Source organism: Excalfactoria chinensis, chromosome 17 (assembly GCF_039878825.1).
Source record: "Excalfactoria chinensis isolate bCotChi1 chromosome 17, bCotChi1.hap2, whole genome shotgun sequence".
Classification (NCBI taxonomy): Eukaryota; Metazoa; Chordata; class Aves; order Galliformes; family Phasianidae; genus Excalfactoria; species Excalfactoria chinensis.
Genome location: NC_092841.1, coordinates 9,568,973 through 9,593,318, shown reverse-complemented (window position 1 = coordinate 9,593,318; position 24,346 = coordinate 9,568,973). Strand labels below are relative to the sequence as shown.

At 50.1% G+C, this 24,346-nt stretch overlaps 1 protein-coding gene across 2 annotated transcripts; it reads left to right on the top strand.

The window, feature by feature from the left end:
- Positions 1-262: 262 nt before the first annotated feature.
- Positions 263-23,133, top strand: HID1 (HID1 domain containing). Of its 2 annotated transcripts, none has more exons than XM_072352298.1 (19): positions 263-1,242; positions 6,988-7,137; positions 7,764-7,934; positions 8,797-8,910; positions 9,959-10,065; positions 10,507-10,623; positions 11,343-11,565; positions 11,969-12,025; positions 12,122-12,262; positions 12,529-12,619; positions 12,759-12,910; positions 14,151-14,229; positions 14,865-15,029; positions 16,116-16,343; positions 16,807-16,931; positions 18,659-18,739; positions 19,181-19,272; positions 19,507-19,665; positions 20,116-22,277. In XM_072352298.1, exons 1-19 carry the CDS (start codon positions 988-990, stop codon positions 20,177-20,179), a joined length of 2,571 nt encoding a protein of 856 aa, XP_072208399.1. In that variant the 5' UTR covers positions 263-987; the 3' UTR covers positions 20,180-22,277. The 2 variants fall into 2 exon arrangements, with proteins under 2 accessions (XP_072208399.1, XP_072208400.1); XM_072352299.1 differs by lacking the exon at positions 263-1,242 and adding an exon at positions 1,444-1,629 and having other exon boundaries at positions 20,116-23,133.
- Positions 23,134-24,346: the final 1,213 nt, after the last annotated feature.

Sequence of the window (24,346 nt, the reverse complement as noted above, 5' to 3'; positions counted from 1 at the left end):
GAGGGAGGCTTCTGCTGCCGCCGGGATCAGGGGAGGCTCCAGGAGATGGGGATTAAATGGGGACGCAGCCGGAGGAGCGGGGGGGGCTCGGCTTGCACGGGGCCGGGGGATGCACAAAGGAAGGAAGAGGGCCCGGCGCAGCCAGGCAGATCCTCTCTCCGCAGCTCGGTGGAGACCTCTAGCATGGAAATGCTGCAAGGAAAGCGGCGAGAGGGAAGGGGGGGCGAGGCCGATCTCCTCCTCCTCCTCCTCCTCCACGCCCAGCCGCCCTCAGCCTCCCCTCTCGGAGTGCGGGCATCTCGGGCTCTGCCGGTCCGGCCTCACCACGGGCAGCTCGGCGGCTTCGGGTGAGTGTCAGCCTCATCTCCGGCGGGATGTGGCATCCTCACCTGGTTCGGATGCGTTGGTGTGAAAGGGGGAACCTGTATGAGCGGACCTGTAGCATCACCTTAGCCTGGTATCTTCTCTACTATGTTCTGCAGTTGGCAACCTGATAAGAGGACAGTGCTTGTCCTCCAGGCTTTTCTCCTTTTTCTCCTGGAAGACAAACTTCTGTTTATGTCATTTCTTTGTCAGCCATGGAGTCCATCAGAGACTCCCAGCTATGAGCTAACTTATATGACAGCGCGTTTAGGTGAATTCTACCTGCTGTGTGATGGAGCTCCCCAGATTCGTGCCCAACTGTGTTACCTGCAGTGGTGCCTACAGGAAAGGCAGGTGGGATGTTTATACAAGAGCCCAGAAAAGACACGATCTGCACCAGAGAGCTGCCCCAGAATCACTGGATCTGGAACGACCCGCGATGGAAGGGACCTCAAGGACCGTGAATCTCCAACATGCCACGAGCAGGGCCAGCAGCCTCCACGTTTAATAGCAGACCAGAATGCCCAGGGCTCAGGGTCCCCGCGTGGTTAAAACGATGCCTGGTGCTCGGCCTTCGTGTGCGGCAGCGGAGGAGGACAATAACGCAGGGAACAGGAATGTCAGATGGTTCCATTCGTCACTCGATGCGATCGACCCCGCGTGATTTCGGTACCGGTTACACGCCAACAAGTGAGAGCTCCCGCCGCCCGCTTCAGCTGTGTCCGCGCTGTGCTTTGCTGCAGAGCTCTGCGGGGCCGAACCGCAGCACCCCGCAAAGCGCTGCTCGGCGCGCGGCTCCGCTCAGGGCCGGAACGGCCAGGACGGCTCTGGAGGCAGCGGCGAGGGGCGAACGTGGGCTACAAAACGTCCTCTGCGCAGGTAGGGGGAGAGAACGGGGGTGGGCGGGGGGCGTGAGGAGGAGACGGGACCGAGCGGGGCGGAAAGAGGAGAAGGACCGGGGGAGAAGATAGAGGGAGCGGGGGGGGGAGAGCGGATCGGAGGAGGAACGAGGCAGAGCGCTGGAGAGCAGCGGGGGGACCGCGGGCAGGGCGAGCGGGGACCGCGGGGCGGGGAGGGGCGGGCGGGGGCGGAGCCGCGATCCGCGAGGGTTTGACAGCGGGGGGGAGCGATGGAGGCAGCGGCCCGAGCCGGGGAGGACGGAGCGGCGCCGTGAGGCTGCGCCGGGCCTCAGCCCGCACTATGGGCAGCGCGGACTCCAAGCTCAACTTCAGGAAGGCCGTGATCCAGCTCACCACCAAGACGCAGGTGAGGGCCGCCATGTCGCGGGGGGGGCCGCCATGTCAGGAGCCGCCCGGAGGTGGCCGAGGGCCGGCGGGGCCCGAGCCGTGCGGGACGGCGGCTGTGCGGACGGGGCTTCGTGCCGCGGGGCGGCCGGCGGGACGTTCTGACACCGCGCGGCCCTGCGCCATCCGCCCGGCGGTTGTGCCCCGTTCTGGGTGACGCCGGTCGGAGGGGATGCTGCCAGCCGGGCTGATGGGGCTGATGGTACCTCCGTGTCTCCGTGTTTCCATGTCTCCATACGTGCCCTGTGCTACAGCGCTTTACTCCCGCAGGCTGCGGCGGAGGGCGGTCAGCGTTACGCGCTGCGGGCCGCTCGGTGGGGTCACACCGACAGCCGTGGCGTGGTGGGCGCTGCTGGGCTGCCGTGGGGAGCGGCTGTTCTGAGCCGCCTCCGGCCGCGGGGCAGAAACGGCAGCTGCGAGCTCGGCAGTGTGCGGGTAATAGCGATAACGGTGAGGAATAACGTCAGAACGGAGTGTGGGCGCAAAGAGGTGCAGGGCGAGGGGAGAAGGTCTGCGACGAGGCACGGAGCGAGGGCTGGGACTGCGGGCGGTGGGAAGGAGGGCTGGAAGGGCTCGGAGAAGCCGCGATCACGAGCTGTAAGGCAGAATTCGGTGCTTGTTCTGCGTGAGTCGGGAACGGCTGGGCTGAATCGGGGCTTGTACGACAGATAGCGCAGAAACGGAGAAACAGGTGAATTAGCGAGTGAAGGAGCTCTGCCAAGGCCTTGTGGATGCCAGAATATGTTGGGGTGCCTTCAGATCTGGAATGTCGTTCTGTTATCGGGGAACGAGGTTACAATGGGAGCCCGGGGGGAAAGGAATGAAACCCGGCTTCCCTGCACCTGCTTTTGCCAAAGGGATCGTCTCAGCCCGCTGCCCACAAAGAAAACCCGGTGTGAGGCAATGCCTCCTGTTGCCAGCAGCTCCCCTCCCCCACTTTATTGACGTGTGCATGAAGGAAGGTTCTCTGGGGCCCCAGGTAAAGGAAGGAGAACAAGTGTTCTGGTCTGGATTAACTTCACGTCTTTGTGGTCCCGGTGAGCCTGAGTGCCATGTGGAACAAGGGTGGGGTGCTGGCACTCCCATGTTTACATACTGGAGAAGGGCACCGTTGTTTGCAGCCTCGGTGCAGCCTCACAGGGCATGAGGGCCTGGAATCAAGTGGCAGTGATGGATGGAGTCGAATCCCCACTTGGAAGCTATTAACTTAAAACATGCTTTGCTTTCTCTGCAGCATCTCGTTTTATTTATTTATTTCAGTCTTCTCTTCCATTCGGTAATTGGACAAGCAGATTTTTGTCAGATCTTAGGCAACATGAAACCGTGAGCTAATAGTGTGCTGTGCCGTGTTCGGGAAGGCTTTGAGGGGAGGAAGTGCTCCAGCAGGAAGCAATGTGCTGCCTGGTGGAAGTTCAGCACTGGCATAGTTGATTTGCCTCTAATCTGTAGGTTTTCATTAATTAGAACATGTTCTGCGTGGGCATTTAAAAAAAAACAGCAAACAAAGTTGTAAGTAACATAATGCTTCAGTGCTTGTAGCACAAGTGGGGCCTGGAGCTTGAAAGTCAAACCAAGGATGGGCAAAAAAGTGGAACTGATTTGACTGATTTTTGGTTGCCAAAGAGAAACTCCGAGGATGTAAAAAATACTAAAAAACCTCAGAGCGATCGATCCGGAACAATTTCAGTTATTAGAAACACAAGGGATCAAACACAAGGGGTGAAGCGCAGTCCTTTCTTTCTCACTGATGTACACGTGCAATATTATGATCTGCTGTTAGTTTGAGCCTGATAAAAGTAAATCCTATGCTTAGAAGGAGATTAGTTTTTGGGTAGCCTATTTCTGAATGTATTTGAGTATCTAAGTCTCCTGGATTGAGGGAAAGCGGCATTGTCGTCTTACAACCAGAACTATAGCTGACTTTCCTCATAGGCTTTCTATGCCAGACTTCCACAAATGGCATTTTCCATCTCCCTTTCCAGCAGTGGCCTGGCAAAAGACTTGTTTGGGACCTCGATTCTCCCCTACGGGCTGCAAATACGCTATGGAAAAAATCTCTTGTGCACTGGGAGCAGTCTGGGGCTGCTGGCCTTGGCAGCACGAGTGAAATCCTGCTACTTATTAACGTTCGGAACAAATCTGACCTTACTTCTGCACAGTAGCTCACAAACAGGTGGTCAGAGGTACCTGCGCCGCCTCACACTGACTGCGGGGCTGCCTGGCCTCGTAGGGCTCAGTCTGGTGCTGCACGAACGACAATGTGGTCACCGCACTCTACATTGTGCTTCATCTGAGTGGAAAGGAGCACACTGCGGTCGGGAAAAGCCTGGTCAGAAGTTCGGGCATTGAGTCCCAGGGAAATGATGGTCCCTGCCCCCAGGTGCCCCGTGTTCTGGGCTGGTCGGCATGGAGGCAAGAAGTGAAGGCTGGAGGATGGTCCTCCAATAGGGGCAGTTGGGAACGGGTGAAGATGTTGGATGTGAAGGTGTGGTGCAGTTGGTTGGGAGGAGGGTGCAAATACAGCCTGAGCTTGTGAGGAATTGTATGGAAAGTGACAAGTCGCTGTGTGTGAAAGTGAAGATGGTAACAGCTTTGGGCTGAGGGCGGTACGAGCAGGGGAGGCTGTGCTTTGGGACCTTTTCCTGTTTATAGGAAGCGGTCAGCTCAGCACCATGTTCCTTCTTCCTATGACATATCCTGTTTGCTTAGGATTGCTTGTGCAGGGCTGGGATTCCCTGCTCAGTAACAGGCAGATGCTTGTAATTCACACGGCTTCCCTTTCTGATCCTTGCAGTGCGTGTGGATGCCATGTTTTAGAGCACCTGAAACGCCTAATTGATAACTGCTGGGGAATAAAGTCTGGAAGTGTCTGCAGGACTGATTCTGCTTTGTGTAGCCAGTGTGCAGATGGGAGGGCTGACTGTAAGCCTGACCAGGTGAACAGAAGGCAGAAATAAAAATGTCCTTGCCCGCTGTAAGCCATCACATCCATTTAGTGCTGCCTGCTGCGCTCACAGCAGCCCGTCAGTGCTGCAGGCAGCTCCTTGCTTTGGTACAGACGGTGGTTCGAGCAGCAGGTGATGGGTGAAGGAGGCTGTTCCAGGTCGCTGTACTTCCCTTTTCTGTGCGCTACGCACAGGCTGCTGGGTGAGCTCAGCACAAGGAGGTGGATGTTTGGATCTCAGGAGATGCTGTACGCAGAATACAGTCAGCTTTAAAGCATCCACCAATGTTCTTTCGTGGAGATGAATGTTACGTGCATCAAATAGCTTTATGATGCCAGGCGGTTAATTAGATCGGGGGGGCTGCAGGGATGCGGGTGAGTCAGTACTGAATTGTGCCCTAGGATTGTGCATGGGATGCCATCTGTTGGGTGGGGAGATGACTTAATGCAGCTATTGAAAAGCAAAGAAATGGCGTTTCAGCATAACCTACTTGCCAAGATGGCAGACATTCCTGCTGCTGCAGCATCCAACGCTGCAGCTCGGGTGGCTGCTGTGAGCTGCTCTATCTCCATGTGATTCTTGTAGGAGGCAGCGTTGCTCAGTCCATCGCGGCTGTCACGCTGATGGCTGTGGAGCAGTGCTGTGCTCAGCCTCCAGGGAAGCCACAGGCAGAAGAAGGTTCTGTGTGCGCTGGAGGGAAATGGTTTTCTCCTTCCCCTCTAGATGAGAGTGAAGCCATTATTTGTGCATAATCTCCTGTTAGCAGGAATTGCTGCTCCCTGCTGCTGGTGGGAGCGGCTGTGGCAAGCAGCCAGCAGGTGCACATGGCAATTAGCCCTGCGATTGTGGTGCCCGGTTTGGAAGGGGATGTAGGAAGTGGAGGATGTTTCCTGCATTATCACAGATTGCGTTTCCAAATACTTGGCTCTTTTTGAGGAGCGTAATTAGAGATCTGACTTGCAAATAGCTTTTCTCCTCTCTCCATTTAGGTATTTTGTGCACAGATTGCGAGATAGTGCAGCTCTCTTGCATGCTTAAGAAGCTGAGTTCTGCTGAAAGTCACCTGAAGGCAGCTGGCTGTCCTGCAGATCCTCTGGGGAGCTGCCACCTCCGATCCCTTAGAAAAAGTCTTTTCCTTGGAGAAGGGCTTGGTGGGAATTGGGTTTGGTGGCCAGGTGATAAAATAAAGAGGACTTCAGCATCAGAGCAGAAGATGCTTTAACTCGTGGATTCGGTTTTGAGTGGAGAGTAGCTTGGGCTGATTCATTGCATGGCTGAAAGGAGTGGGATGAGCCATGAGCCTCTCGGCTACAGTTGCACACAGGAGGAGCCTGAGGGCAGAAACCTGCTGCACCAGTCTGGCAGCCGCCTGCTGGCTCCTCTCACTTGCTGCCCTCCGGTGGTGGTGACACATCACGTTCTGCGGGTTCAGGTGATGCGTCTCTTCTCATTCAGATACAGGGGAGAAATGCGAGGCTTCTCAGCGTCAGAGCTGTCAGTGAGCTGCTCTTCCCAGCGTGACATCTTGCCTGTGTTTGGAACCACAGCACAGAAGCAGATGTGCTTTCTGCCTATTACATGGAGCTGGGAAGAATTCAAGTTAAATATGCGTTTGTGGTTTTGCCCCTTTCCCACCCAACGTGACAGACCCAGCACAGTGCTGATTGTCATCACCTACAAGAGCTGCTGTTTGCTGTAGGGCTACTGTGGGGCAAGAGGTGCTCCCAAGTTCGAGAGGACAGGCTTAGACCACGAATGTGACCCTAATTGGATTGTTTATCTTGGCTGCCTTATTCCATTTTGACTTGCATGATTAGGGCATTATAAGGGTAAGGCTGTGGCTGCCGCTGGCTGCCCTGAGTCCAACTGCTAGTAAATATTTGGTTTAGAACTCAACTCCATTGCACTGTTGAGTGTTTTCAGGTGGGTTTGTCAGTTCTTTGTGTTTGTGCCCTAACATGGGACATCCCCAGTTGCTTCCCAGAGGCTTTGGTTACAACAGAAGTAATTCTGTTGTGTGTGACAGAGCATGTGACAGCATCCCAGTCCATGTGTGTTAATGGAGAGCTGGGCACGCATGCGCTGGCTTGCAACCAAGCTGAGGCCTCGCATGTGTTGTGGGAGACATGGAATGTCCAAGTCTGATGTGCTTGGTCACATAAATGGTCACCCCCAGTGCTGAGGGAATGCTCTGTTTGGGAGGTCCCATCAGCCAAGGCTCTGGTAACTAAAAATGGAATATAAATCAGTGATGGTGTTTTATTTATCCTCTGCTGTTCTCTGTGGTGATGGTTGCATCCCCAGTCCAGTTGCATCACCGATGTTTGGAGCTCACTGCATGCTGGTTCTGCCTCTGTAGCTCTGTCTCTTTGCAGCCTGTGGAAGCAACGGATGATGCCTTCTGGGACCAGTTCTGGGCAGACACAGCCACATCAGTGCAGGATGTCTTTGCCCTTGTGCCAGCTGCAGAGATCCGAGCAGTGAGAGAGGAGTCACCTTCCAACTTGGCGACTCTGTGTTATAAGGTAAGGATGGCATCATCCTCCTTGGTGCTGTGCTGTGCGTTTGTGGGGAGCACAGCAGCATGGCTGAGAAGTCATCTGCAGTCACAGCTGGAGACTCAGCCCACTTCCCTGCTGTGCAGGGTCATAAACGTGCCTGGAAAAATATTTACGCACAGTCACAGAGTTGTGCGTGGATGGGCTGAGGCTGCACAAACAGCATTTACATACCCAGGAGGGCAATGACGCAGGCGATCAGCCAGGAACCCAGACAGTCTGCTATGAAACTAAGTGGAGGATATGACCCCATGAATGAAAAAGCTGCATGGTGAATCCTTAGTTCCACTTCTGCTGTCAGTGCTGGAGGGAGCCCGCAGGTGTTGTGGCTCTCTATCCGTGCAACACGTGTGCTGCGTGGGTTACCCTGACATGTAAGATCCCTTGTGGTGGGACAGAAGACATTGAAGAAGGTCTGGTTAAGATTGTTTACCTCAGTGTTTCTAGCAGCAATGGAGGCGGTACCATTGAACTCAGGGAAAATGGATTCCAAGCAATGCTTATAAATCCATGTGAAGATGTCACCAGCAGGTCAGAGCTGTGCAGTTTTGCTCATGTCCAAGCTAATGCTACCTGCCTTTTGTTTCCTGCAGGCTGTGGAGAAGTTGGTGCAGGGAGCAGAGAGTGGCTGCCACACAGAGAAGGAGAGACAGATTGTCTTGAACTGCAGCCGGCTCCTCACTCGTATCCTGCCTTACATCTTTGAGGACCCAGACTGGAGAGGTTTCTTCTGGTCAACCGTCCCTGGGGCTGGCCGAGGAGGGGTCTGTCTCTTGGCACTTATTCTCCTTTCTGGAGGGTGAGCGGGAGGACGCAAGGAAGCATTTGAGGACAGCTGCACTGTTATTTCTGTTTGTGCAGAAACTAGGTGGCATCTTCTAAGTCAGTTTCTTTTCTTTGATTCTTGGTGCTCCTCCTCTCGCCCTCAGCTGCTCTGCTTAGCTCAGGTTTCTGCGTCACCTGAGGATTTCACTTGGGTGTGTATCTGTAGGAGAGAGCTGGTATGTGAGGGAAAGCTTTTCCAGTATGGGAAGTACGAATTGAAATCAGTGTGAAAAGGATCAGGGTAAAATGCTTCAGTGTGTTCTGCAAATAAGAGAGATACCACTGAAAGCATAACTGAGGTAGGCAAGGAATACATGTTTACCTGCTTTCTCCCTTGGCAGCTGCTGTTTTATGCATGAAAAGTGCTCTGAATCTGCAGGTCAGCGTGACCGTGCTGAAATGCGTTGTTTCCCCTGAGCATTGCATGTGCTGCAGTGTTTTGGAGGAAGTTTATAGGAAGTTGGCAGTGGTTGGTACAGTACAAACGTTTTGCTATCTCTGCTGTTACCTCTAATCTGTTTTGCTTGAGGTCACTTCAAGGGGAAAAGAAAAGCTGTATTCTGGAATACTTTATCCACTCAGTTTGGTCACATTAAAGACCTTGTTCCCATATAGTCGTTACTCCCCAGGGGGGAATTTCTTTGTTCTCCTGAGTGGGTTTTGCACATTTCTCCCTCTGTTCCTCTGTAACTTAGTGTATATTCATGGAGAGTGCATCTTCTTTTGCTGTACTAACAGTGTTAATGTATGGTCTTTGCTAAGCCTGTACTAACAGTACTCTTTCACAATTCTCACTTCTAGGGAGATGAAGATGATGAAAATGCCCGGCCGCTGGCTGAGTCGCTGCTCCTTGCTGTTGCAGATCTGCTCTTCTGTCCAGATTTCACTGTGCAAAGCCACCGGAGAAGCACGGTGGTGAGTTGAATCATGAGGTTATCTACACAGAGATGGATTAGCTGCATGATAGGGGACCCTGTTAGTTAGATCAGACTAAAACTGATCAGTGTTTTGGGTTCAGTGGGTAGTGTCTGCATCTTCTAAAGCAGGTGTTCTGGGATAGCTGGGTGAATGTCAGCAGGTGAAGCTAGTGTTTTTCCCTGCACTACAGCTTGCCTGTCAGGAAAACATGGTCTTGCTGGCAAACTGGTTCTCCTATTGTTTCCAGTAGAGCAGGGACCGCTAGCACCTTGTTCTTCTCACTGGCAATTTGAATGTGGATGGAGGTCTTAAGTGCTCCAGTTTTACCAAGAGTTGTTCTGAGGAGCTGGGTGAGGAACCTGGCGGTGGGTGAGCTCCAACCTGTCTGTAGGAACTGAGTAGAGAGGCAGTAAAAGCAAGGACTGTCGAGTAAGCTGCGGTTGATTTCATGTTAGCAGGAGTTGTTGTCAGCATGCTGGTTTTGTGGGAGTTGTGGCTGGCATGCTAAGTGCATCTTGGTTGCCCTCAGTGAGATCATTACCATTGTGGGAGGGAAGGAAGTTACACAGCAGGAATCCAGAGCTATTAAAAACAGTCCTCTGGTCTGCTTTCCCCAGCTGCAGGGAGAAAAAATGGTTGGTGGTAGAATTTGCTTAATTAAGCTTAAGGAAAGAGACAAAGCATGCCAAGGGTACTAGATTCAAGTATATTATATTCATCTGGGCTGTGTAGGAAAAGAGAAGAGGTGGTGATGTATCCTATAATTAAAATAAAATATATCCTGGATCTTTTGGTTCTGGGTGCCAGTTTCTAGCGGAGGCGGTTAGCACTGTGCCTTGGCCTGCTGGAGGAAGAGCCTTATTCTGCACGGTGCCCAGTGCCTGGATAGGTGGTGTGTGAGTGAGGCTGGTGCGTGCAACTCGAGTGTCAGGATGCATCTCTGCTGGTTTCTTTGCTACCATTGAGGGTGGGGCTGAACTGCCTTGGATACCCATAACCAACTCTTGCACTTGCCTGTGCTCTGATCTTCTGTTTCTCTCCATAGGACACAGCAGAGGATATCCACTCCATTGACAGCTGCGAGTACATCTGGGAGGCAGGAGTGGGCTTTGCTCACTCTCCACAGCCTAACTACATTCATGACTTGAATAGGTAAGAGGGTTTGCAAAGGCAGAGTGGAGGGAAGCTGGGGTCAGGAGACTGAGGGGGTCTGAAGGAGGTGGGCTCTCCTTGCTTCTTGAGGCACTTGTGACTTCCGCAGGGCTCTTGCCCCTTTCTAATCCATCATGCCAGGCAGCAAAGAGAAAACTGGTTGTGCTTTTGAGTAACTTTTTGTAGTATGATATGGGAGGTGAGGTCTCTGTGATAGAAACAGTCAAAATGACCCTTTGAAATGACCTAGGAACTCTGTATCTCTTGTTTTCAAAAGACAGCATTTTGATCAGTGCTTACAAATGAAGTGTTGCTAATGAAATGGACTCAGCTTTCTCTATAGGAAATACTTTCTGGATGGGACTGAGCTTATACATTGCTGTGGTGATTGTGCCTCCTGTGCTTCAGGCCAGTGCTTGACCTCTTCTTCCCTTCCTTCAGGACAGAGCTGCTTAAGCTGCTGCTGACCTGTTTCTCTGAGGCCATGTATCTGCCTCCATCTTCAGACAGCAGCAACACCAACCCCTGGGTGCAGTTCTTCTGCTCTACAGAAAACAGGTGAGGGTGTAAAGCTGAGTGCTGGGAGAATCACACTGAGATATTTCCAAAGGAGTATGTTGGTAGTGGTTGGCCGTAGGACTTGGACAACAGCCCCTAGCTATTGGAGGTAGCATGTCCTACTCACATCCGCATTAGCATCTCTGCTTAGTGAGAAACCTTGATCATCAGCAAAGGGCAAAACTGAGCATGATGCTCACTGGAATCTGATACAGGAGTGGTCCTTGTCACGTGGGAAAGGCAGATGCGTTCCCCTGCTGTAGATCCTGTTCCCTGGTGGGGATGGTGGTGTGGTACTTCACTGAGTCACTGGTGATGGTGGCAGGTGAATGCTGCCCTCTGGTGACACCGTCTCCTCTGGGACTTTCATATGCCCATTGGGGGCAGCACGGTTTGGTCTTTATAGAGTCTGGAGAGCTTTAAGGTCCCGTCTCTTTTCCTGTTGTTACATGGGATTTCTCTGGGAAGCCACACAGTTTTGTTTTGTTTTTTTAACCTCCCCTTTCTTTTTAGCTCTAGTCCAGATGACCACTGGGAGATGAGTGTCAGCTCTTGTCCCTGTGCTGCTCAGTCACTGCCCATTGTCATAGAATAGAGTTGGGTGGATTAGAGAAGGTGCTGGTCCTTTAAGATCCCAAAATCCTGGGGAGGGATGCCTGTCTCTCGCAGCATCATTTACTTCTTACTTCTGCCTTCTGAGAATGTTTTCTCCTGCCCAGACATGCACTCCCCCTCTTCACCTCGCTCCTGAATGTCGTCTGTGCCTACGATCCGGTGGGTTATGGGATTCCTTACAATCATCTGCTTTTCTCTGACTACCGTGAGCCCCTGGTGGAGGAGGCAGCCCAGGTGCTGATCGTCACTTTGGACTATGACAGATCTACCAGTTCAAGTCCCACTGTGGATGGCACAACTACTGGCACGGCCATGGATGATGTGGATGTGAGTGGCCCCGGGATCGGATCTATCTGCTGCTTTCCCAACTGCTGTGACCCTCTTATGCCAGCTTTTCCTGAATGCAGGGCTAATCTGTGGGGTGCAACAATGCTCCATTCCTTGCAGTCTGCTATCTCTGGCCCAGTCCTCTTCCTTTCATGTAGGACACTAAGCAGCCATAGGTGACAAAACCATCAGGTTTTGGTCACTGACTTGAATTGAGAGCACTAAAGTAAAAATTCCCTGACTACTGATTTTGGAAGTGCTCTGTCTCTAGCACATAGAATTGGATCATTCAGAGAGCAAAGCTTAAATGGGAGATGTGAGCCCCTAAAGCTACTGGTTGCACTTGGTTCCTGACTAAATCTTGTAATTCCATAAGCATTTCATTCATTGTCTTTGAACACAGCCTCCAGGACCAGACAATCTGTTTGTGAATTACCTCTCAAGAATACACCGAGAGGAGGTAATGTGCTCCAGTCCTGAATGACTTCTTGTCTGATTTCATGCTGATAGAGCTAGCCCTGGGCCCACCGCAGTCTCTTTCCTGTTCTGTTGGCAGGATTTCCAGTTCATCCTGAAAGGAGTGGCTCGTTTATTATCAAACCCACTGGTCCAGACCTACCTGCCCAACTCTGCCAAGAAGATCCAATTCCATCAGGAACTTCTCGTCCTCTTCTGGAAACTCTGTGACTTCAACAAGGTGTGGAGCTGCTTGTTGAGCTTTATCTCTCCTTGCTTGATCCCCAGAGCCTGGTGTGGCTCTGGCTGGACAGAGCTCTGTAGAGAGGTTACAGGCAGGTAGTGAGCACTGACTGTGATGCGCCTGTCAGCAGCGCTGCTTACAGCTGGGTAGGCTGGAACTGGTCTGACTCTGGGGAGACTGGCCAGCTTGAGTCTACGTGGCCTGAGCCCTGTTGATGGTGGATAAAACCAAATATTCTTACGACTGTCTGAAATTCTTTCCAGAAATTCCTCTTCTTTGTGCTGAAGAGCAGCGATGTTCTGGATATCCTTGTCCCAATCTTGTATTTTCTCAATGATGCCAGAGCAGACCAGTGTAAGTTGGTTGTTCTCATTAATTGTTTCTCTTTCAGTCCCATTGTGTTTCTCCCCTTTCCTCACTGCCCCCCTGTTTTCAGCAGTCCTTTGGCTTCGGTGCGGTAGGTTTTTGTTTTTCTTGTTTGGTTTTTCTGCAGCACGAGTGGGACTGATGCACATTGGGGTATTTATCCTCCTGCTTCTCAGTGGGGAGCGTAACTTTGGGGTGCGACTGAACAAGCCGTATTCTGTACGAGTGCCTATGGACATCCCTGTCTTCACAGGGACTCATGCGGATCTGCTCATCATAGTGAGTATAGCTCTAGGAGTTCTTTCCCTCTTAACCCTTGTTTCAAAATCTCCACAAACTGAGTGAGGAAGCAGAACAATTTACTGATCCTTCCTAGATTACCCCTCCACTGAGTAGCTAGAAAGTGTGTGGTGTGTATCCAAACACTGGTGGTTCATCATCCCCTGTTACCCTGATGTGATGTGTCTGGCAGGGGGCACATGTTGTGCAAATCTCAAAGAGCAAGATCTGGGATGGAGCTGAACTGGTTTAAAGGACTCCGAGTCTGGTGCAATGGGATGGGTGGATGATCTCTAACAGACCTGAAGGCAGGAAAGCTGACTGTGTTGCTGGCTCTGTCCCAAGTAACCAGAGTTTCATGGAGTGTGTTAGACAGAATGAGGACAACGATGTCCTTACCAAGCTCAACCCGCAGCTTTAGGTTTCATTCATCTTGCAGTCGGTAGCGATGAGGGTCCCATTGCTGCCATCACGCTGCATTTTGCAGTACTGGCCTTGTGCAGTGCCCTTCTGGCATGTTGGTGCTTATTTGTCGGGGAGGAATTTCTCAGCAGCTTTTGATTAAACCTTCTAAAGGAGATTACCACTAGAAGGAGGAGGCAGAATCCACCTACCAGAACTGTTCTTGATGCAATGTGTTTTGCTATTACATTTCATTAGTTTTAGATCATCTGTGTTTTCATTATGCTGCGTACTCTACAAGTATGCCTGCTGGAGGTGGGAAGGCCAAAACTGGAAATGTCTGCACTGGTTGTGGGGCAGCTGAATATTTTCATGCCTCTGAGCATGTAGTTAAGAAATGTAGGACAAACACCGGAGTTAGAAGTTTGCACTAAAACTGGACATGAGATCATTAGCTCCTTGGTATGTCAAGCAGCTATCATTAAGGTTCGAGCCAAAAATCCACTGGAGGTGAAGATAGTCCTTACTTCCTGGTAACTTATTGTTGTCCCGGACTGGCTGTACATTTTGGAGCAGCTCAGTCGGTTTCTGTTTGCAGTGTTGTAGAGCCATAATCATATCCCCAAAGGACTCCTTGTAAATAAAAGCTTGCGCTCTTGGAACACGAGTTTGCAGTGAGAGCAGCCTTCTCCACCTGTGTAATTGTGGAGTATGCAAGGCCCTGCCTTGGAAGGAATGGTGTCAGGAAGTGATTAGTGTGGGGGTGGCACTGGTTTTGGTTGAGAGGGTGCTTTCAGTAAGGTTCTGCCTTGCTCAAGAACTCTTTTCCCTACCGCAGGTCTTTCACAAGATCATAACTAGTGGGCACCAGCGTTTGCAGCCTCTCTTTGACTGCCTGCTCACCATCATTGTGAACGGTAAGCACTGCTGCATGGAGTTCCAACCCATAGAAGGGTCAGCTGCTCTTGCTCTGTCTCCCTGCATTCCTATCTGTGCCGGTCAATGTTTACCAGCGTCAGTGACTGCTGATGGAAACTGTGACCCTTTCTATTCCGTGCTAGAGGTGCCTGCTGCAGATCAGGTCTGTCTTCAGGTGTTTTGGCTGGGCCCAGTCAGATGGGGCAGGATGACAGCAGGTTCCTGGAGCAGCTCTGGGGTGGCATTTTCCTGCCAGCCCGCTGACGGCGGTGGTGATGCTGTTCTTCTCCAGCAGGGAGAGCCACGTCCCCACGGTGGCACTGCCTTCCCTTGGGTTTGACGCGTTCGGGTGGCTCCGATGGTGCAAGATTTTCAGAAGGGACACGAGCCGTGATATTGCTGGTGTAAAAGTCCCCGAGAAATTCTGAAGGCAGAAACATTTGCTGTTGTTAGTCCATATCTGTTTGGAGTCTTATATTTTCAGAAGTGTTTCTGTAGCCCCTATTGGGCTCAGCCATCTCATGAAACTTTCCCAGAGGTGCAGAGTGAGGAGATGGCAAAAGTGATGTTTTAAATGGTGTTTTTGTGTGGGTCGCTGGTTCTGCCTCTTCATTTTCATGTTTGCCTTCCATAGTGTCTCCATACCTGAAGTCTCTTTCCATGGTGGCTGCTAACAAGTTACTGCATCTCCTGGAAGCTTTCTCCACCACCTGGTTCTTGTTCTCTGCTATCCAGAACCACCATCTTGTTTTCTTCTTGCTGGAAGTTTTCAACAACATAATTCAGTACCAGTTTGATGGTAAGAAACTTCCGTGTTCGGTGGGTTTCCGTTACTTTAGTCCAAGAGAACATTATTCGCCAATTCAGAAAAAGTCCAGATTCACAAGAATGGGGAAGAAACGTCTCAACCAGCTGCGTGAAGACTCGCCTGGGATCAAGAAGTTGTGTTAGTTGTGTTAGTAGGTAACTGGGGGTGGGGTTGGGCAAAATGAGGCAGCAGCAATTTGTCAGCATAACCTCAGACCATACAGTGAGATGGACAGAGGGGAAGGAGAAAGAAAAGGGGGTGTGTGAGGCGCAAACACTGTCTGAGGCTGCTTTGAAACTGCTCAGCAAAATGGTTGAGGGAGCAAAACAACTTCCATCTCCTTATATGTTTGAAAGCGTCTGTCAGTTCTGCTCTGTCAGACCTGAAGACTGACCAGCTCCATCCAAAGAAAGTTCTAGCACTTGCTGCCTCTCCAGGACGTGCCTTATCCTTTCCTTCCTAAAGGCATGACAGTTTGCCTCTAGGGAATGAGAGTGAGGTCCCTGAGCCTGCTAGAAGCTCTTACTTCTCCCGGCTCAAACCTCAAGTCAAGAGTAGTTGTTCTTCTTACCCGCTGGAACACCAGCAAGTGGTGGATTCCAGGTCCTGAAACAGCCTTTGTGACTGTTTTATATTGCATTTTAAATGACGGCTTTATTCTGTTTCCTGCTACTGTAGAGGTTATGCAATCTGGGGCTTTCCCATTTCTCCTCAATTGAAATGCCCCTGACTCACTTTGTGAGCTTCTAACTGAAAATGGAAAAATGCTGAATCTTTTCCTCCAAAACAGGTGCTATTATGTGGATTAAAGTGTCATTTTCTTTCTCATGTGTTTGAATATCATTCTCTAACCAATTTCTCGTCAACGTTCCAGCCTAGGAAGGATACAACTTGATTTTCTTGTGGCTTTATAATGGATAAAAGTTTACATAACTCTGCTCTTTCTTCTTTGCACCGTTGCTTTTATGAGCTTGCAGGATCTCAACAATCAGGCTTCATGTTGCCAGTGAGGTAGGCTATGCTGGCAGAGCTCTTCGAGTCTTCCTTCTCAGCTCATTTTGTTACTGTAATTCCCAGGGAACTCTAATTTGGTTTATGCTGTTATCCGCAAGCGGAATGTGTTTCATCAGCTGGCCAACTTGCCCACGGACTCGCAGTCCATCCAGAAGGGTCTGCAGCGCAAGAAGAAATCTCCAGAGCCTATTTCTCGCACCAACTCCCAGGATGGAGCCTCCATGGAGGGGTCACGTCCTGCTGCCCCCGCCGAGCCCGGGACACTGAAGACAAGTTTGGTGGCCACTCCAGGTCAGCATTAGTTTATCTTTGTAACAGGAGAAAAGTTTGTTTTCACTGTGAGGTACAGAGGACTCACCCTTTCACTGGGTGTGGGAAGAGATTAAGAGTTTACGTCTGTGGATGACTTACTGCCTTTCAGACACAGTTTTAGGTCAGTTTATCCAAGCTGAGGGAAGGTCAGAGTAAAATGCTGTCTCAGATTTCGTGTCTGCGTGACCTTTTCTCGTAATTATGACTTCTTGCCTCAGTTTAACAGTATTCATGTGAACCTGTATCCTTGTTGCATCAAGAAGTGTTTTCCCAGGGGCAAGTGAACTCTGGGGCAATGAGATCAAGGCGGCATCTTGCTGCTCTTGTTGTAAGGAGGGCGTTTCAGATTACAGCTGATGCATGGAGTGTCTGTGCTTGGTAGGGCAGAGAAAGACATATTTAACTCATTTGTACTTCTGGGCTTCTTGTGTTTTGAACACAGGGATTGACAAGCTCACAGAGAAGTCACAGGTGTCAGAGGATGGGACCATGCGTTCACTGGAGCCTGAGCCTCTGCCAGAGGGTAACCCACCCTCAGCTGTGAGCGATGGGGAGCCCTGGAGTGGGGTAAGGGCAGGCACTGCCTATCTAGGCATATTTAGGGGAGTGCCTCTGTGTCCTGATCCTCCCTGCTGAGTTTGCTTATGTGTATAAGCACGTAGATCTTTGGTCCCCGATGGACAGTTGCTCTCCCTGGCTACAGCAGTGCTCTTTGCCTGTCTGAATGTTTGCTGCGGTGCCATAAAGCAGACAGGAGGTGAAGGACAGCACTGGGTGTGGGATGTGCTTCTGGGAGAAGCATCACTGCAGTCAAATGGCACTTCAGGCCGCCTGCAGCTGTCTGTGGTGTTTTGGACTGTCTGAATGATGCCTTTTTGTGTTCTGTCCTGACTCCAACCTCCTGAGTTAAGATGAACCAATAAGAGGCACCGGATGAATTTTAGGATCCTCACCCTTGTGACTGACTTAAATTCCTTTCGTTATCTGTTGCAATGTAATTCCCTTATCAGCCATCAACATTTCAGATGTTTCTTGTGAAATGTCAGACAGCCCTCACATTTCATTGTAATCCATGTCACCTCTCCTAAATATATCAGCCGGCTGTAAACCTTTGGATGACAGCTGGAACGGAGGCAAGGCTGTGGGATACGTGAGGAAAGGGGAAGAGGGTAGAGTCATCTGAAGGAGATAAAAGTTTTTATGCCTTTATGAATTTTATTTTTAGAAGCTTGATGGGGACAGGGCGCAGAGGCCAAACAGAAGGGCTTTGTCACTGTAAAATAATATTGCTGTTTAGTCTTTGGAGAAACTGGGATGAACAGGATTCTTGAGTAGTCTAGAATCCATTTTATTCATCCTTCTTGGCCTTCCCTGATGCCACATGAAGGACCATGGTCAGCAAGACGTCTTTAAGCATGCAATTAATGCTGTTAAAGGAGATTTTGCTGAGAACTTGAAGGAGAAGGGTTTTCTTCTTCCAGCAGCCTCTGAAACAGAATCTTGGGTCGTTACGTGTCTTTGTCCAGCAGCTGGCTTCAGCTGTTCCCCAGTCACAGAGCACTGAGACTGAGAGCTTCCAGTGGGTTCCAGCACAGCTCTGCCCCAAAGCTGCTGTTTCTGGTTGCAGAGGTGACGTGAATGAGTCTGGGCAGCGCCGTCACTGTGACGCGAATTGTGGAGGTGTAGAGTAGCTGCTGGAAGGAAATGCTGATCCTATTTGTTTAGTGGAAAAGTCAGGTGTGAAAAAAAAAAGTCAGGGAAAAGCCTCTCCGTGTTTACCTTGTGCAGAGAGTGATAGTGATTTTTAAATGGCTTCCATTCTGTTCCATCACGAATATTGGGATGCTTCTGTGGCTGACTTTGAAAGGCAAGGCGGTATTGAAGTCTCTTATCCAAAAGGAATGAAACCAGAATGATGGAGAGAAGAAGAAAATATGAATGAGTTGTGAATTTTGGCCAGAGCCTTTCAAAGGTCGCTCAGTGATGGTGTTCCCTTCTGGGGCATGAGTGTGTTGTTCCTTGGGAGGGTGTGCTTGGGAGCTGCTGAGAGCCCACCCTTGGAGAAATACTCTTTTTTCCACAAAAATGTACCACAAAAGGCACCAAGAAGTCTGAAAAGTTCACTGTTTGAAGTGAGTATTTTCAGTAATTGGGGGCTTTGGGGTTATATCTGTTCTGGGGACGGACTGACCTGTCCTGTCCAGCAGCGCTCTGCAAAAATTGGTTCAGCGTCAGTGAGTTCTGTCCCTTGCTCCAACATGTGACTTTATGTTTTAAATAATGTTTGTTGATAGGAGGTGTCACATCCCCAGCGGGATCGAAGGCGTCTCTCCAGTGCATCCTCCAGTGGACAGTGGACCCCAACTCCCGACTGGGTAAGAAAATCTGAACAGATGAAATAAATAACAAGGAAGAGTTGTGGCAGAAATTCCTTCTGCTCCACCCACAGCCCTCTTCTCTCTTACCTTCTCTTTTTACCTACTCTTTACCTTCCCTTTTTGTCCAAAGCGGAGCCTTCCCCTGGGTAACACATTTCTTTGGGATCGCTTTGACTTCTGGTCAAAGCTTCAGAAGTGTCTGATCAGCCACAAAGAAGTATTTTGTTTTATCCATGTTAAACCAATGCCCCCATAGTTTCATTGGGTGGCTCTGAATTCTATTGCTCCAGGATTTATTGTTCTGCTGTTGCATGCTCAGCTCGTCCATTGCCTCTAGGATTTTTGTAAACTTCATTTGTTGTAGAAACAGTGGAGGCACCTGTAGGAAAAACTACTCCTGCAATGTTCTGATTTCCCTGTGGGCTTTGCTACTCACAGGTGATGTCTTGGAAGTCAAAGCTTCCTCTGCAGACCATCATGCGGCTGCTACAAGTACTGGTCCCTCAGGTGGAGAAGATCTGCATTGACAAGTAAGTACTTCCCTTGTGAAGTATAATTGAAAGCCTTGCGGTGTTGGCTGAGGTGTTATTTTGCTTGTCAGGCTTCTTGTTTCTCTGATGCATTCTCAGCTCCTTAGTCAGTGGAGAGGATGTTTGTTCTTGATAGCCATAGTCTGACTGTGTGTGTGTTTCTTTAGGCTGATACTTTGTGCTGCAGCAGTCTGTGGGATGTACCAGTTACGTTCCTGTTCTGTCTGTTCACAGGGGTCTCACAGATGAGTCAGAGATCCTCAAGTTCTTGCAGCATGGCACACTGGTGGGGCTGCTGCCTGTCCCTCACCCCATCCTCATTCGCAAGTATCAGGCTAACTCAGGCACTGCGATGTGGTTCCGGACCTACATGTGGGGCGTTATTTATTTGAGGTAAACCCTCTGGGTGCAGCCTGACTTGATCTTTTCCAGAGCTTTTAGAGAGAATTGCAGACACTGGGCCAGCTCAAGATTGCCTCTCATTTAGAGGACAGAGAGATGCTTTTCCTCTAGAAAAGAGTAGGGTGAATTAGGTGCTCCAAAAGTTTGAGTGGGAGGTGGGAGGGGAGTTGCTGTGGGAGTGGTGCTTGGTCGGGATTTTGTAGATTTTCTGTTCTCTGCTGCAGCTTAGAGGGAATGGTGTGAAAATGCAATGCAAAGCTCTGCCTTTGTGCAGTCTTGTAGCTATTGTCATCCATTTAAGGGCTGCTGTCTCGATCAGTGATTTCCTTTTTTGCAAAGCTGACGGCATTCTGCGTAGCCAGCTCTGGTAATGCCAGCTGTAGGGTTTGAATTGTGTGCCCAGCCACAGAGAGTAAAGTGAATCTTGTCTTTCTCTCCCAGGAATGTGGATCCCCCTATCTGGTATGACACAGATGTGAAGCTGTTTGAAATTCAGCGAGTCTAAGAGAGCACTTAACCTCTACTAAGGGAAATACACTGGATCTAAGGACTTTGCTGTGTGCTGCTTCATCACAGCTGTTCCTGCATTTCACATCCAGCTGGGAGACCAAAAGGACAATCATTCCATTACCTCCCTGTCATTTAAAGCTTTAACTGGGACCTGTGTGGACGTCCCTCCCCCAGCTCACTTCTCTTCCTTTACCCTTCACCGTGAACCCTGAGTGAAAGACGTCTATGCGATCGTCCATTGTTGTGGTTGCACTACAAGTCAGACTGTTCTTAACTCTTCTGTTAGTGTTTTGCTCCTGGATTTGGTTTGGAAACCAATTTGGCCCAGTCCTTGCCCTGCTCAGTGTCAGCATGTAATTGAAAAGACTAACAGTGAATTGGGTGCTATCCCTGCAGGCAGTGGGGTTTGGAAATGGTAGTTACTTTCAAGTGGTTCAGGTGGTTTCTGGGCAATGGCTTCTGCCTGCAGGTGTCTCCCTGAAGTCTCAGTTGTACATTGGTAGGGAAATTTTCCAATCCAAATGAAAGGAGAAGTTACTGAAGGAAAACTTCGTGTCTCAGCTCTTAATCTCTCTACTCCTTTCCTGGAAAGCTGCTTAAAGAGGTCCTTTAGTAGGTGTCACTCTGTGGTAGTTCTCCTTTGGCTTCCAGGCCCAGCAACCTGTCCTTCATGGTCGAGTGTTGCAATGGAGCGTATGTGTGTCACTTTGGGAAGCCCTGTTTGATTCTCATAAGCACACGGGAAGGAATGGACTGGCTCAGTGTGAGCAAGGAGAAGAGATGGTTAATCTGTATGTACTTCACCAGTTGCCTGAAAGGACACTGTCACCTGGGTCTGAGAGTAACCAGATCCTTCTGGCTCTGCCTGTGCAGCAGGAGGGTCTTTTGCACACTACTGTCTGAAGCCAGAAATTGAGGGTGGCTCTCAGGGAAGTTGTGGGAGGAATTTGGAAGCCATAGGAGGAAAAACATCTCCATGTCACTTGGGAGTGGAGAGCGAGTGCTGAGGCAAACTTTGATTCTTTGGGGCATTTTGCTCGGAACCGAGATATCAGATCCTGAATGTATAGGGTTCCAAATGTGCAAAGCCTGGGAAGGCAGAGCAGGAAACAGTGGAAGGCTGGCTGCTGTTGGCACAGTTTAGCAGCAGGTAGTTGCACACCGGTGGGTGGAGACATCCTGGGAGTCATCAAATTGTATGTTCTGTGGAGAGGGGCTGCTGCCTTGGGCCTGTGAGGTGTTCAGGCACGGCAATGCAAGAGGTCCTGTTGTGGGCTAAGACCTTTCCCCCTTCAGCAAAGCTTAATCCTTGGTGCCCTGGTCCTCAGCCTCGGGGGTCACTGCGCCATGAGCCGTTCTAAGCTACGGCAGACAAGTGAGATCACTCCTTGGAAACTGGTCTCAGACTCTTGAGTGAGGGTCAGGCCTGGTGTGTGGACTTGTTCCTTGTAGCCCTTCCCTAGTGTTGGAGTTAGTGTGATGGCAGCTTGGGTGACTGCCTGTCGTCTCCTGGAGAGAGTGCTCCTGTATTGTTCCACCGGCACCTGCTGGTCTGTAGGCAAGTGGTTTTCTTAAGCACTTCTGACACTGAAAGTAGCCTGTAGTCCTGGGGCAGCCGAAAGCTGAAATAAAGCCCCCGTGGTTTTTCTGATGGATAAGAAGTACAAGAAATAGAGGTTAATTTCCTCACCCCCTCCCTGTTCCATCTCCACTCCACTTTGTCATTTAGCACTACGCTCATCCTGATGCAGTCTATGTTTGGATATCAGCAGGGTGAGATCTCTGTTTCGGTAGGAATCTCTCATATATAATAATGTGATTTGGTGGGGGAGGCCTCTGACCGAATGGCACTCACACCCCACGGCCAGAGCGGGACATCTCGTGTCCCACCTGTTTGCCTCTTCCCCCTGTGGATCCTCTGACTCCTATGATTTCTTCCATCTTTTCTGCTTTATTTCTCTGTGAGTTCCTTTGGAAACATCTTTTGTTTTTCTTGGTGTTTGGAGTCTAATCTTTGTTCTGTGAAAATCAACTTGCACTGTAAACTATTTGCTTAATTACAGAGTGAAAGATAAAGATTATCTGAAACATGCAATATGTGGCTGATTGTTTTTCACTGAGGAGTTTGTAATGTTGCTTATCTCGTGCTTGTGTAGCTGTGCTGCTGTGGGACCACGTGCTGGCTTCCTCTGCAGCGCGTGGAATTTCTACATCACAGATGAAGATCAGGCTGTGAAACGTGAGCCTGAACTTCTGTCCATCTCTGCGCTTACAGCGTGAGACGTCATCCAAGGGAACAGCCTCGAGAGGTGCAGGAAAGGAACTGGATCAAACAGGATGGAGGTTCCTGAATTGGCCAACTGTGTGCTGGGATCTTTGTGCAGCTGAGACCTGTAGGGCAGGAGCCTGACCCTGCGGGAACCCCTGGGGGTGCTCACAGTGGGCAGATGGCAAACGATGGTGACAGTGGCTGTTGGCAAACTTTGCATGCCTGGTTTGTCCCCCCCTGGATAGAGGCACAACGCAGCCCAGGGCTGGAGCTGCGAAGAACCTGAACATTCCCCCTCTGATGTGAAAGGGCTGACACCTGGGGCTACAGTTTTCTCTTTGGCCTGGAGGGGTGTTTTACTTTTGTCCCTTGTGGCTTCTTACCTGTATCTGCAGCGCTAGAGCTGGGTGTTGTTAGGAAAGGACACAGAGCACTCATCTGATCTACAGTGGCCTTTGGTCAGAGTTGGAGGGGGGCTTCATTGCTCTTCATATGTTCAGGAAGGCCATCCTGTTCACCAACATCCTTTTCAGTCTGCGCCTGTTTGCAGTAGTTGCGGGACTTAATATTGTGTCTCAGAGGGAAACCTCACAGGTCACTGTCTCGGTGGAGTCTCAGTGACTTAAACAGAGCGTTAGCTTTTATATCATTAAAATAAAAGCAGTCTGAGTTTTCTCATGAAGTAAATCATTCCTTTTCCTCCTGCTGTCAAAAACTGGGGAGCGGGTTTGAAACTTTTCTTGTATCATTTGCAAGGGGCGGACCTTGGCACGCATCTCCTGTAGGTACCAATGGGAACGAGAATAATCATTAACTTTACTGGAGCCTCATTTATCCAGCTGTTATTTCTCATGCCATATTTCTGTTGACACAGGCTTAAGTCAAAGCTCTCAGTGGGCAAAGTTCATGCTCGTAAGTCATTCTCACTTTTAGTTTCGGAGAGAGCTTTCGCTGCCCAAAGCTGAGTTATGAGGAGGGCAATGTAATGTGGGCAGGAGTCTGTAGGTCTGTAGCTCCTGACCGGGATGAAATTAATGTCGCCAAAAAATGCCCGCAGGCTTTGATCCAAACCCACGTTGTTTCTGGGACTGATTTACAGGTGATGTGAAGTAAAGGCATGGATGCATTTTGCACTGCTGCTTTGGCAGAGGGTAAAGGTTATGAAAGATCTCAACAGCAAGAAATAGACTGACTGCAAACAAGGACCTGCCCTTAAATCTTGTCTGACCTCTGAACGCTCGGTTGACTTTTTGAGGCTGCTCTTTGGTAAGTGAAGAGCGGAAAAGAGATTCCACCAGACACACATAAATTCTCAATCTGTCTTTATTTTCATTCATCAGAGTCTGTACTGAAGACCCGCAGTATTTAAGCCCCATTGCTCTCCTATGTGCTTTCCAAGCAGGCATCTCCTGCAGAGCTCTTAGAGCTGTTGGTCAGACACCACATAACTGATCTTCTGTGTGGACACTGAAATGCTTGTGGGTGTGCAAAGCGGCTGTGGGGGTAAGCGTTGGGGTGGAGAAGGGTTTGCAGGTGGGAGCGGTGGGTCTTCCTTGAAATGGCTTGTGTGTGAGGGTGGGACCTTTGCTAGCGCACCTGGGGAGAGCATTGCAAGTAGCATCAAGTAAAGATCAGCCATTGCACTTCTGTGGCCCTCCTTACTTGAGACTGTAAGAGCCTGTAAGGGGAAATAGTGTTTGTTCTCATTGAGGCAAAGTAATGTTATTGCTTCCATTTCCAGTAGTGGGAAGAGAGGCACAGAAATGGTGCAAACCTGCAGGCCTGTCCTGCTCTTTGGTACTGAGAGCTGCAGGAGCGTGATGTTCCAATGCAGCAGAGTCCTACAAGATCAGCACAAGTTGGTATGCTGGATGTCAGCACTGGGAACAAGCA